The 13532-nt window shown below is 43.3% G+C and overlaps 1 protein-coding gene across 3 annotated transcripts; it reads right to left on the bottom strand.

The window, feature by feature from the left end:
• Window positions 1-6271: 6271 nt before the first annotated feature.
• On the bottom strand, window positions 6272-13076 carry LOC136430742 (fibroblast growth factor 8-like). 3 transcript variants are annotated; one of them, XM_066421612.1, is made up of 6 exons: window positions 12573-13076; window positions 10710-10846; window positions 10511-10547; window positions 10164-10347; window positions 9221-9327; window positions 6272-8040 (listed from the first exon to the last, which is right to left on the bottom strand). In XM_066421612.1, the coding sequence occupies exons 2-6, from the start codon at window positions 10742-10744 to the stop codon at window positions 7756-7758; spliced, it is 648 nt and encodes a 215-aa protein (XP_066277709.1). In that variant the 5' UTR covers window positions 10745-10846; window positions 12573-13076; the 3' UTR covers window positions 6272-7755. The 3 variants fall into 3 exon arrangements, with proteins under 3 accessions (XP_066277709.1, XP_066277710.1, XP_066277711.1); XM_066421613.1 differs by lacking the exon at window positions 12573-13076 and adding an exon at window positions 11353-11473; XM_066421614.1 differs by lacking the exon at window positions 12573-13076 and adding an exon at window positions 11069-11275.
• Between the last annotated feature and the right edge of the window lie 456 nt (window positions 13077-13532).

Below are 13532 nucleotides of genomic sequence, written 5' to 3'. Positions count from 1 at the left end.
CACACTACACACGAGTACGGAGACATTGTGTGATTTGTGGCATAGGAAGAGCTTTGATCCGGAGGCCGTTGTGTTGTGTTTCCTTGATGTGTTTCTTTGACGAACAAAAAAAAACATGAAAACATAATGCTGGGTAGGTCTTTGCCCAATGTATTGCAAGGATTTGTCTTAGTTCTTTTCAAATTACATTTTTTTCCTGACAGTTACTGTTTTAGAGGGTCTAGTATGCCTCAGTGACCTGAATGTCTGTCTCCAAGAGGGAATCTGATCAGGCATGCAAACCTCGTTAGTCATGGGTCAGGATTCTCGGTAAGAAATTGGATCACTTACCTGGAATTTGTTTCAGATTCGGCCTCATCGGAAAACGCCGAAAGAATCCAGAAATAATGCAGCGTTTCGAACTGATCACTCCAACACAAGCTTTCGGCTGGACGAAACTTTCGCTTTCTGACAGTCGCTCAAACTCTGAGATTGATCTCACTCACGTCTGTCTGAATGCCTGTCGACTTCGACCGTCACTCAGGATCCGGAAAGGGGGTTCTTCCCTGTTAAATTACCCTTTTTATCCATAAAAAAACTGATTGGCTAAATTCAGACCCCCATTGGGACCTAACAATGATTGACATCAGAGTCAGACCAACTTTGTTGTTATTTCTCCCATACTAAGAAACCTGTTCAGTGGTCATTTATTGAAAACTATTTTGTATAACAATCCTATGGTATAAGAATGACATCTATTGAATTTCAACTACATGTACTTCGCTTTTGCATGTAACAAATAGCCTGCAATACTTCCTCTTAAAGGTAGGGGTCAGTACATGATAGATCCTTGGTCTCCTTTGTCTATTTCATTTGTCACTATCTATTTGGTTAATCTTAGGATGATTTATCTCCAACATTGTAAATAGATATATCTACTCTCCGCCTTCTATTTTCTTGCCTTTCTGATATTCATGTTTATGTTGGGTGACCGCCTGTCAGAGAGGGAGGCAAGTGTTACGTCAAAATATTGTTACGTTCTTTCCAACCAATTTCTATCTAGTTGACTTCAATTTTATTCACACAGTGCTGTCCCTTATAAAGATCGGAATATTTCATACCTTTTAGGTGCTTTATTGTCCCATATATAATTATAAGCATTCCGGTGTACAATGTTGAACGGTTACCCTTTGGAACGGCACATGTCATATACTGTCACTACAAAGTGAAAAGATGGAGATAGAGGGATGGACGAGAGTCATCCTTGTTCCCAGATTTCAACGTTTGTTAAAAACAGAAATCGAACGGAAGTAGGACCAAATCGTTTATATACTCTGTCCCTCGAGCGACAAAAAACATTCAGCAAAGTAAGCTGTAAAGACCACCTTTAATCGCCTTCTTCGTTGCACTTTTATGTATCCTGTCAAATACGGAAGTCTGAGAGCCTCACCTTTCTTACCTGTGCTAAAGTAGGAAGCGTACCAGACTAATCGGGCGGTAACGTTACCTGATGAAGGAGCCCGTGAAGGAGCCATAACGGTCCCGCTAGAATCCATCTGTCAAAGAAACCCTCACATACCTCCGCAGAGAAAAGGACGGGAAACTAGCGAGACGTCTTTTAGTACGGTCCCCAGACGTGAATGTGTACACTGGTCTATTCAGGATTCACCGTTGTACATGTAGTTTGGCATAGCTGCCCAGAATGCATCTTCCTTCACACGTGTAAGTGACATTAATGTCTCTGCTTTACATCAGTGTATGCTGTAATTTCACTTTGGTTCCATAAGATACCTCATGGGATCCGGACTAGAAGTATGTGCAGTAACCGAACTTGACTTTAAACGTATCGATGAAAAGGCGGGTTATTAAACCTGATCTTCCAACCTGTTTACATCTCTGAAGTCTATGTTACTTGTGTCACGTAGCGTTCCATTTGAGATTATATTTTGGTTGTTGTTGTGTCCACAAACGCTCTAGGTATTACCACTTGCAGTGCGTAGGGCAACAACCTGTGAAGTATGACTGCCAAGGCAAGACAGATACAATCTCACGAGGGGAAGAATTTTTGGCAAGTATTGGTTTGGGCGCCTCGACAGAGAGTAATGTTTTCTGCCTTCACCAGGAATTTTCTCTCCTATTCGTATCAGTTATTTGTTTTTGCCTACAACATTGTTTTATCAAAGCCGTCAGGTTGACAAGTGGCGCGACACAACAGTATAGCGGTGACACCATAGTCTATTCAAGCTATTGAAGGCCAAATTCAGTCTTTCAAAGTTCCTCCACATGGCCCTATTACTTGTTCATGTTTATCTAGCTTTCAAGGCACACGATCGGCACACGACAGTCATTGAGAATGTTTACTTATGGAAGTCTATTGTATGACGCTTTATGAATGACTCTCTTGTGAATAGATTGAAGTACACCTTTCATAGTTCGAACTGTACGTCTATTATAACGGTGTTGTGCGTAGATCAATTCTTATTCACACCTCAAGCCTTCAGTTTGTACATAGAAGTGGCTGTTTTCGTGTTCTATTTGTCGATCTCACAGGTGTTTGATGATATCAGAGTTCATTTTCATAGCTTCTTGCTTCCCCGGCCCCATTGACCGGGGCTTGTCTGGGTAGGGCGGTGTTGTTTGCACCACCTCCTATCAACCTCTGCCTATCAGGTTTCCCCTGCTCGGAATTGTTCCAAATGACATTCTTTTGTACCACAACCTGCCCTGTTTAGAAGAGTGTAAGTTATCTTAACCTTTCGAGTGACCAAATGGTCTTTGTTGAGTGGAATTAGTTGACCATCTTAAGAGGCAAGTTTTCTCCGAGGTATCATAAGCCCCGATTGTGCCTTAAAGGTCCGAAAGGAAAGGAGGTTGTTTATCCTGTCTCAGTATCCATCACTGCTTGACAAGACTACTTGTTCCATTGTTGCGCCTCCATTGCACACGTACTCGAATTTCCCATTGAATGCAGCTGATTCTTATCTGGACTACTCTCATATAATATTTGTTATTCTTGCCGCTAACCCCCACACCTGTGCCTTTGATCACGGCTGGGGGAGTGACAGCTCCACCTGCTCTCCACCTCACCATGACTTCACCCCAAGGTGAGGATGTTGGCACCGACCTCTGCGTTCAGTTGGTGAACTTACCTGGCGTTAAATTCTAACGGCACGCCTGAGTCTTACTCACGTGACGAACAGGCAACATTTACCTGTACACAGAGTCAAGTGTCCTGATCATTTGGGCACCATTACTTGCACAATACACTGGTCTATTACATAACATTATCAAATCATATTAAACTGAATTATTCTATATTGAAATTTTCATCTTGTATCCGACGTATGAGCTAAAATCTAAGGCCGCATAGTAACTTGTCACTCACTCTTTCACAAGACAACGTTATGGGGAGGTGACCAAGTGTGGAAGGCCACAATAAGATCCCTCTTATATGTACTCAGTCAAACAGACAACCCGATAGCATGAGAATGTAAGCACCAGTGGTGTTTCTGATGTATGTTAATTCACTTAAAGTAGGGTTACTCTAAATCACAACATGGAATAGAGCTTAAAGTGACGGTGGTCGGTAGGTTCTTCCTTCCTAGAACCTCTGCTGAAGGTCTGTGGAGTCGTGAGCCCTATCATCCACACGGTATTACTCCCTGGACAGATATACCCATTAAACGTTCCAATCGACCGTTACGTGTTGTTTACTGATAGTGTGTTTATTGTAGTTTTTCAGTGACTTGTGTTACAAGCCACAACCGTGAAGATATACATATTGGCTTTTATTGGGCTTGTCCGTGGTGCAAGTTGTGCCGACAAAGGGTGCTTTCAGGTGGTTTTGTCTGATGAACATCAAGGCAATGTTGCCGAGAAAGTCTGAGGATTTCCACGAACTTTTGAGAATACGTTGCCCTTTGATCCTGTTCTCCGACTTTGGCCCCACCCATCGAGTATGTCGTTGCCTATCTGTTACAATTCTTGAGATTCCTGCGGTGAAACCTTCAAAGTCCTCCCGTGCCTGAGCGTCTGTCGCGGTGTGGACACGAGGCTGCCGTACAGGATGTGATGTCACCAGACACGCGATATTTCCCATTGATTCCCACTGACATTAGAAATGATCAAAGACTTAGCGGGCGGACCGGTGATCACAGGGACGGCTCCTTGTAGTCACGCCCTGACACTGACCTCTTGTTCCGAAAGACGCCGCGCCATTCAATCTGACAATGCACAGCTCACGGCAGATTGTTCATCTAATAATACCATAGCACACCTGCTCGCCTGAATTACTCCGGTGAGTGTACACTGGATCAACCGACAAGCACTGTTTAGTTGGAGTTGACCCATGGCAAAGGTAAACTAAAGCCAGACCGTACCTGTACATTGGCCGTATACTGTTGCAAGGCTCGTTCCCTCTCTTTCTTTGGGTAAAAACGCTTGAGAGAAACCACCTGACGGACGGACCAAGACGCGAGCAGGTTGCGTAACATCAAGCTCGCCGGCACAGGTATCAAACTCGTGAGCTGACCTCGTCAGTTGAATGATAGAAAGGGTCGAAAGGTTCAGTCTTTCTTCAGGGCGACATTATGCCATCAATGTGTTCAGGAATAGCATACATTGTGAAGGATTTAAAGCGATGCACATTCAAGGTTTTACAAATCATATGCATAGAAAGCTCATCTGGGTGCTCGGCGGATCCGTCTTCAAACGCCCTTTTTGATGAACATGTTAGAACGCCCCAGGACATTGTTATATGACAAGATACAAGGTTGTCCAAAATAAACTGAATACTTCCTGTAAAATGCCTGTAGCGCTATGTTAGTGCTCCAGGCAATACCAGTGCTTAATTTACAGTCGACCTTTTCAGACGTTTTTCTATATGTACTCATTCAAGACCCCACAGAGCAACTTTAAATGACCACTAGAATTGAGATAAATTAATAGAAAAAATTTGTGCAATAATATTCTACCTATTGAATTGTATTTTCCATATATTCTACGTATTCATCAGATTACTAAGTATAACATAGATCAATCCGTGCCTGTTGAAGTTAAACACTTCTTACTGTCTCATCCACCCTGTCACTGAAGCAGTAAATCTGATTTTTCGAGCCTTTTTCAAAAACTGTTATTTCCGTTGCTACAAAGATTTTAACTGTTCAAATGCTCCTAACCTCACCCTGGTACACCCTTAAATTCAAATCTGTAGTAACCTCTAGTATAAGCAAAATACTTTACATGGCACAAAATAAAGCCTTTCGGAGAATTTGTAAAAAATATACATATCTGTCCTTGAAAATAGATGCCACAAGCGACCAAACGCTCCAGTTTCAAATGAAGTGGTCACTATGCAGGTAGGCAGCCACATGACACAACTAAAAAGAACCCAAGCCATTGAGATAGGTTAATACTCATAACGACATGTGGCACGTCTTTTGTTTGTCGTCTTTTTGTTTATGGCAAACAAATATTTTGGCTTTGCTATACAAAAAGATGTCCTTCCTATTTTACAGTAAGAAAAGTCGACTTGTAGGATAGTGGACACCAAGCACTCCAGATCTATTCAAGCATAGAAACTGTACACTCTGTCTGACATGTAAATAGTCATTTTGTATTGATTCCTTTGTGTAGCGTTTTGTATCTACTCCTATTTATTTTGAGCACATATCATTTATTGTTCTGTGCGTTGGGTTACAAGTAGGTTCCCTCCTCCCATTCAAAATGTACTTCGTTATTCCAAATAACACTGTGTTTTGTGAGGTAAATAGGTCCAATTCTACAATAAGGAAAAGGGAAAGATACATAAATCTAGATGGGCCATAGATAATAAATGGAAAGTTAGATGACTCCTTTTGTTTTTCCTAACAGTGCCATCGTACACAGTTTGAAAGAAAACATGAGCAGCTTCTTGACAGATTATTGTTAGTTGTGTAATGGTTGGGAATCGCTGGGCACAACTGCTGGGAGAACATTTTAACGGTGTGATTTCGTGGGAAAGCGGAAAAGATGGTAGTCGTAGGGACCTGTACGATACATTCCGACATAGTTAGCATGGCTAAGTGTGCGAATGACCCGGGCTCATCGACACAGAGGTGACATATTTCCCATACCCAGACGCACCTTGTTTTACCCACTGTATCTGTCTTAACAAAACAATATATGTATCACGTACACACACACACACACACACACACACGCACACACACACACACACAAACACATACACACACACAAACACACAGATACACACACACACACACACGTACAAGACTCAAATCACGCTCAAATGTTCACGAAAACAATTCTTTGTATTCAAAACAACGGAGGAAAACGCTTAAATGAACTATGCATTACCGTACACGATATTCAACATCTCAAATCCTCGATAAGTGTCAAATACACATGATATGACATATATATACACATTTTCACTGTATTTTGATACAGATATGTAAAAATAAATATATTTTGACATAATTATAAATTAATTCTTACAGAGGCAAATACATCGTCTTCGCTGGGAGCTATTGCTACAGGAGAAGTCAACGGAACTACCTGGTTTCTTACAAGACAACGTTTGCGCTCGAACACGATAGTGGAGAATTCTGTGCACACATGTAACCGATGTATTATCTCTATTACAATAAACAGTGGTATGGCCAAATCAACAAAACTCCTCACTGGAAATCCCCCATTTTGTATCATTGTATTCTTCTTCTAATTCTGATCCGATTTCTGTTTGTTTGTTATTATTATTCACGTCCTTGTCAATGATATTTGCATATGATTCAAAATCGTAGTTTTGAGGATTACTAGTATGCCATAGGTGGATTTGAATATGGGACAAGACCACGAGTCATTTCTCAAAATAATGACATGCGATATTGTATTTAGAAAATGAACTGTGCCCTCAAAACTCTATTTCAAATTCAAAGACCTTTAGTTTTACTCTGAATACAGTAAATATGGCAAAGCAAATGTAGCAGAGGACGGTCATGTTTCCAAAGTGTTATTCTGCAGAAAAATGCAATGGTATCTTTAAATCGTCCATTGTATGTTTTGAAACTTACAAAACGGGCTCAGTCAATTGGTGACTAAAGATCCGAAATAAAAACATGGATATGGTTGAATGAGGCTCTGCCTGCTCCTGTCAAGATGCCTGCTGCCACATCTGGGGTAATTTATCAAAATTTCCACCTCAAGACCCTTAGGGTGCATTTAAGGGACATTCATAGTATCAGACCACCCAGTCGCATGCATCTGTAGGGTTTTCTCCATCTTTCAGAGGACAGGACAAAGCTTTTCTTTACTTTTGTCTGTTTATTGGCAATGGGAGCACGGGAGATTAGAGAGATTATCTTCTTGTAGTCACGTTTTAGCAGGTAAAACCATTTGGAAATTGTACCAATATTTTAAAGCTGTCAGAGAGGACGAGGATAATGGGTTGTAACTGTGGGATCTAACAGTTACGTTAGATTCACAGTAAGTCCCACATTAACATGATACATAGCTTAGGGGGAATTGCTTGTGTGAGGTCGCTGGGGTTTGTTCCGTTTTGAGTTAGTTGATATTGGCCGTACCTCTATTTTCATAGCAACCTGTTGAATGGCTTAACTGGCAAATACTAGTTTTGTTCAAACAGCAGGCAATACGAAGAATCAATTGTCACGTTCTGATGTTTGTGTCTACTTCTCGGCATAGTACAAAAATATAGTCAAAATCTTCTAGACTTCGTAAAAAAATAGTCTACCCACGTGCTGTCGGTCCCGAGCGTTACTGGTAGGTGGTCGTGTGCTGCGAATGTCTTCTCCTGTGGTGCATTTGTGTCGTCAAATGAGAAAAGTCGAATTCGGGCTTGTTGGATGTTACCTTGTCTTTCGGCAGAAGTCTTTTCATAAACTGAGTTTCCTTCCCGCGCTTTATCATTGTTGCCCTTCTTGGTCTTCCTCTGCGGTTAAATGCAACATTCCATCCGGGGAATTCCACCGACTCAAAAGCCGTCCATTTATTCTCATCAATGAGTTCTTTCCACAAGCACGTTCGCGACTTGCCTCGTCTCTGTGGAGTGAAAAATGATAATAGAAAAGGTCAGTAATTGTATTAAATAACATATCTGTAAATATAAACCACACATAGCTATAATTATATCAGAAGAAGCCGTTCTCATATCTGCTTTGCTTGCAATTCGTTGTCTCACCAATGCCTGTGTGACAGGGGTAGTCGCTTGGAAAATAGGACAGCAATAGATAAAGGACGTTTTAGAATCAGATCTGAGTCACCGTCCATCCTTAGTTCGCTTTTTTCCCAAGGCACCTTTGGGTGATCAATAGACTTGCCTTAATCGCTATAGTTAAAGGTAATTGCACTTTTATAGGTACATCTGTTGAAGCGGTTTAATGACTCGTACATAATGCCCAATCGGTCATCCAGCGGTGGGTGTTCGCTGTGGCTCTTGTGTAATTCTCTAATTAAGAATTCCGCGTCCAGCCGAGATCTTTTCTTATGCGTCAGGACGGACATGTTGTTCGTTATCTGTGAGGCCATCAGATCGGCTAAAGCACGTCTGTGGAGGGGCAGTGTTTTGTTGTGGTGTTACAAGAAACTGTAGGTAGATCGCCGGGGGCGAGCATACTTCATGTCTCCTCTAGTCGGGCTTTGATAGACACTACAGTTCCTTACTGTATGGGGTCAACACGAGATCGGTTCTCTGTCTCACAGATATGGGATAAACGCTTGTCAAACGATGATACCGGTTTGGACCATCAGCTCTGTTGGCACAGTAAACACGACTCAAGAGTGCTGAAACGCTATTTGAAGTGGTTCAAACAGAAGCCGTTTGGGGAAGGTAAAGAGGGAGGTATGTCCGTTCCGGTCCTCTGAACAACTTCTGGTCCCTCCACCTGCATTCACAAACTGACTACTCCAGCTATAATCATAGCTTTCCTCAGAACAAATCACCATAATTGGCAACGAACAAAGGCAGAGGCGGACATATAAAGCCACACATCGTGCGCTCATGCCCGTCCTGTCTTCAATATTGGCGGCATTTTCTGGTGGACTTAGGAAGGACATTATGTTAGATAATCACGTCATCTTGGTGACTACAGAGATATCATTCATCTTCAGTAGAACTGTACATACTCAGAAGTCAGAACATATTAAATCATTCGTACACGGAAACCTTTTACACAGAATATGTGTTTGCGAAATTCAGTAATATAATCAGGTGGGCACGTACCTTTCCTATCAGTTTTCCTCGGGCGTTCATGCATAGATAAAATCCCGATGATGCGCCCTTGATTCTCACGCGACTTCCAAACGTGTCCGTCTCAACAATAACTTCAGCTGGGGATGAAATGTACAGTATTAGTTTGTGTTGATGTTGATGTTGAGTCTACAGGTGTATTTCATTTCAACTCGTAACCTGTGTTATATTCAGGATGACCGGTGGCCCGTTAGGTAGTATCTGAATCTTTTAAATGTTTGGTGTCCCAATTAGGTTTCATTTGTCAAACATAATCCAAAACTTAGTCTCGTAATGTGTGAAATGCCTTAAAAAGACAGCAGACAACACCTGTCCTTGTGTCAGCCTTATCTGCGAAATGATCTCGCTAAGGCTGACTTTCTCCTAAACTATTGCTTCGCATGGAATCAGACTTGCAAATCCCTTGTTGTTTTACTGAGCCCGCGAGGAACAATGTCCCCACATAAAGAAAGATTTCTTGTCGTTCCGCAAACAGGCTTGTCTAAGACACAGTAGCGACAAACAAGTCCAGAAACAAAGTAGCCATTTGTGGGCCAAAGAAGTATCCAACCATGCAGGTGCGATGAAGGGCCTGCATTTAGGCGGGGAAATACGAGCCTCAGAAATGTTATCGATATACGGAATCATGCAACTAGCAAAGCACAACAACCATAACAGTGAAAAGTTATCCAGTCTAGTTGAAAGCAGTTCTTAAGTGTTCTCGGCGGCTGGGAACGGCAATACGGGCTGATGAATGGGCACTGGGCGCTGCGACCGGGGAATCAATTTGGGAAAAGGTTTGGGCTCCAGCGGGCGAGGGTATCAAGCTTGCCCGGGCTTACGTTAAACTCAGAAGGAGAGAAGAAGGGATTTGAGACCAGCATAACTGTTTTCACAAGAAAAGAAAGAGAAAGAGAAGATCAAAGCTCGTTCTTACCGTTCTCTGAGCCGTCTTTCCCTAGCGCGTCTACCCTCTTGCCAAATATCTGCAGGTGCTTACGGCTACTTCTGGAGTATAACTGGTAGTTGCGAATGTACCGGCGACTGGTGTTGTCACTTTCCTCCATTTCTTCTTCCACATGCCTTCCAAAGTCGTGCAGTGGTGAGGCAACTGACGACACCTAGCAAAAAAAAGACCAAATTTAGTTCAGATTTTTTTTCAACAAATTTGTCCAAACTCGGAAGAAGGTACGGTCAGAAACAATACGGTATGAACACAAAAATGTCGGCACGGAGTTTTGACAAGATCAAGAGATAAAATGTTTTGATCCATAGCACGCCTACCTGCAAGTCAGCAATCCACAGCAGAGCTTGTAACATTCTGAAAAACACGTAAGTATGAACAAATCAGCAAACTCAAACAGAAGCCAGTTTCCCAAGTAAAGTAGTTTGTACTAAATAGCAGGACGAACAAAGTGGGCGTTCTCTTTACGCCACACAAAACATGTACAAATCCAAAGGAGAAATACAAACTTGTCCTTACAGAGGCACGAGCCGTAACAAAGGCAAGCATCGCATGGTTGTTCTGGCGAGTTCCGGTCAGGCTGGCGAACAGCGCGCCCAGGTCTTGTCACCACCGGCCCCCGTGTGCCACTGAATGCAAGCCACACTTGTTTTGGTCTATTGGGTAAATACATGCAACAATTGGGTTAATATTTGCATAAGTTATTGCAATTGAATGACGTTTCATAGACTCAACCTACTCGAGTCAATATATCATTTTACAAGGGAGCGGGTCACTAACTTTGATCCAAACGGGACCCCTCTATTGATTACTGTTGACCCCATAGTTTATCTAGTCTCTTATATTCAGTGAAAGGCCGGCGCTCGTCTGACCTGCACCTTATTGTGTTTGGCAGCCGCCCCATTTTCATACAAATTGTGTCCTAGGGGTGCGTGCAATCGGGACCACCAAACTAAGTCCCCGGTAAAGGTAAATGAGAAACTTTAGGCGAGTTTTGCTGAGAGTCGCCGTCAGCGCAATTAGCACGTCGGTGCAAGCAGAGAGGCGGGCTTTTGGCACCGCATTGTCACCTCGTTGGCAAGTCGGGCTACCTGGCAATCTTATAATCAAGCGAGTCTTTGTCCAAACAGCTCAATCTAAACAGAATGCAGAAGTTTCTCACCAGACTCGGGGTGGCGGTCGGAGGCCAGTACACACCACAACACACACACAGGGACATCCCGCCGACTGCCAGTACACCTCACCTGAGTACCCGGCTTGCCTTACGTCAACATGGACTAGCTTATTAGGGCCAAATTAAGTAAATACTTCTTTGTCTAAGGAATATTTATGACCCGAATTCTTTGAATAACAACTTACCTGCCCTGAAAGACCAGCATTATAGTATTACAGCGAGTTGAGCATAATAAATGCTAAACTTTGCCATCATGCGTGTCAGGTATTTTGCCCTTAAAAAGTTTCCGCCATGGTTGCAGTGGTCCTGCCGACTTCAAAGTGATTGCAGCGACCGTGTGGTAACTACCTGGCCTGGTCCTGTAATATGTGGCCTGTCATTTCCCGGTGTCTTTTTCTCGTCACTATACGTTGTTAAAGCCTGGGGCCAGGAGAGTATTAATTCCAGTGGGCGTGCTGTTTCACACTAGTTAGGGGGCTGCCGTATGCAGGCGCTGCGGTTTGGTGCGGTCAGGGGTCAGCAGTAAGTCTGACACATCGTGTCATGTCTAAAAAAATCACAGTCTCTAAAATGATAGCCGTAACTTCAGCTCAGACGAAATTGTGATACTGTGCTTTCCCAACACCGGTAAGGGCCACCCTATCTTTACTGGAAACTTTTAAACGGGGCGGACCGTCCAGAGTGTGCATGTTCGACCATATGTGTTATGGGTACAGGAGTATGTATTAACTGCATGTTTACACGTACATCTACGAATGGCTATCTACAATATGCGGAAAGGGCACTTCGGAAACACCAATGTTTCTTGTAGGACGCAGTCCACACCTTTGCACCGGACGTGTCCGCATGTGCTCAGGTGTACGTTCTTTGCTATCGATGATATACAAATGGTCGTCTTTTTTGTTGACTCCAGACTCTACTAGACGAATGATCAGTGCCGATCAGAAAATGCACAGAAGCAGTTTCGGTGAGGGTTAGAACCGGGTGCTTACATGTCGTACTTAAATGGAGGTGTTGTTGTCGCCGTCGTAAGTTATGTGGCATATAATCGGTATGGTTCCAGGCGACATAGGTCCCAAGAGTAAGCCGAGATAACAGTCTTCCATCAATGTTGAGAATGTTACAGCTCGGGGCAAACTTATGCAGACAATAGTTAAGTTACTGTTTCATACAGCATTTTGGAAGCCGTCCCAATGTAGAAGCCTTACCTTTGTTCCGCCTTGAAGGAGCTGTTTGTGTCCCTGACGACCATTCCACTCATGGAGAGACGTCCGAGCGGAGACCCAACCGACCGGCAGCCGTACGTCCCGAGCAGCCCTTCCGCCCCGCAGGTCCGGCGGCAATGTCAGACCCTGGCACAGGGATTACCTCTACCCCAATTGTTTACCGTGTCAATTAATAGGCAATTAGTGTCTGATAACCGGTCGCGTTCAGGGACAAAAGAAATACATGGAATATTCATGCCCTTGAGTACACCTTTCAAACGTGCCGCACATGAGCCGACACCTTTCAAGTGGCCCACCCCATGCCTCCCGAATGTGAAGCAATGAATATTCAGTGCTCATACAACTGTAGCTCGCATCGCTACTCTTTCAGATGCCAGCAGATTACATTCTAAGCTGTGGTTTTGACATGGAAATGATGTCCCCTTTTTGTCCCGAGGACGTGTGAACAACGTGTTCGGGTGCGCTATTAACAGTTTATCTTCTCTTTATCAACGTCAATTAAACAATTTGTTGTAAATTGATTTCAATTGTTAGCAAACAACTTCTCCCATTGAGTTCGCAGCGGCAAGCCAGCACGTTGAAACCCCCCGAAGTACGTGGTTGGTAAAACCGTGGGAAGCCGCGACCAACGAAGCGCAGCAAGTGTAGACGTCCCGGTCCTTGTCTACACAGGATACGGTATCGGAAGGATGAGACAGCGGCCTACCTGACTTCAAACATGCTTGGCACTGCGCCCGTCCTGACCCGGCACCCCTACGGGTACTTCAGTCCGACTGTGGGCCCGTCTTTGTTGTAGAACGGGAATGTGTATTAAGATACACAATAACTAGCTTAGAGCCAAGAGTTCTTCTAAACCACCTTGCTTAGAGACCAGTTCTGTTGGTCGGTAAGATAACAAAGGAGACACTTTACTTTTTGTATGGGACAAGAGTCGTACTACTT

The sequence above is a fragment of the Branchiostoma lanceolatum genome, chromosome 3 (genome assembly GCF_035083965.1).
Source record: "Branchiostoma lanceolatum isolate klBraLanc5 chromosome 3, klBraLanc5.hap2, whole genome shotgun sequence".
Taxonomy (NCBI): Eukaryota; Metazoa; Chordata; class Leptocardii; order Amphioxiformes; family Branchiostomatidae; genus Branchiostoma; species Branchiostoma lanceolatum.
This window is presented reverse-complemented; position numbering and strand designations above follow the sequence as displayed.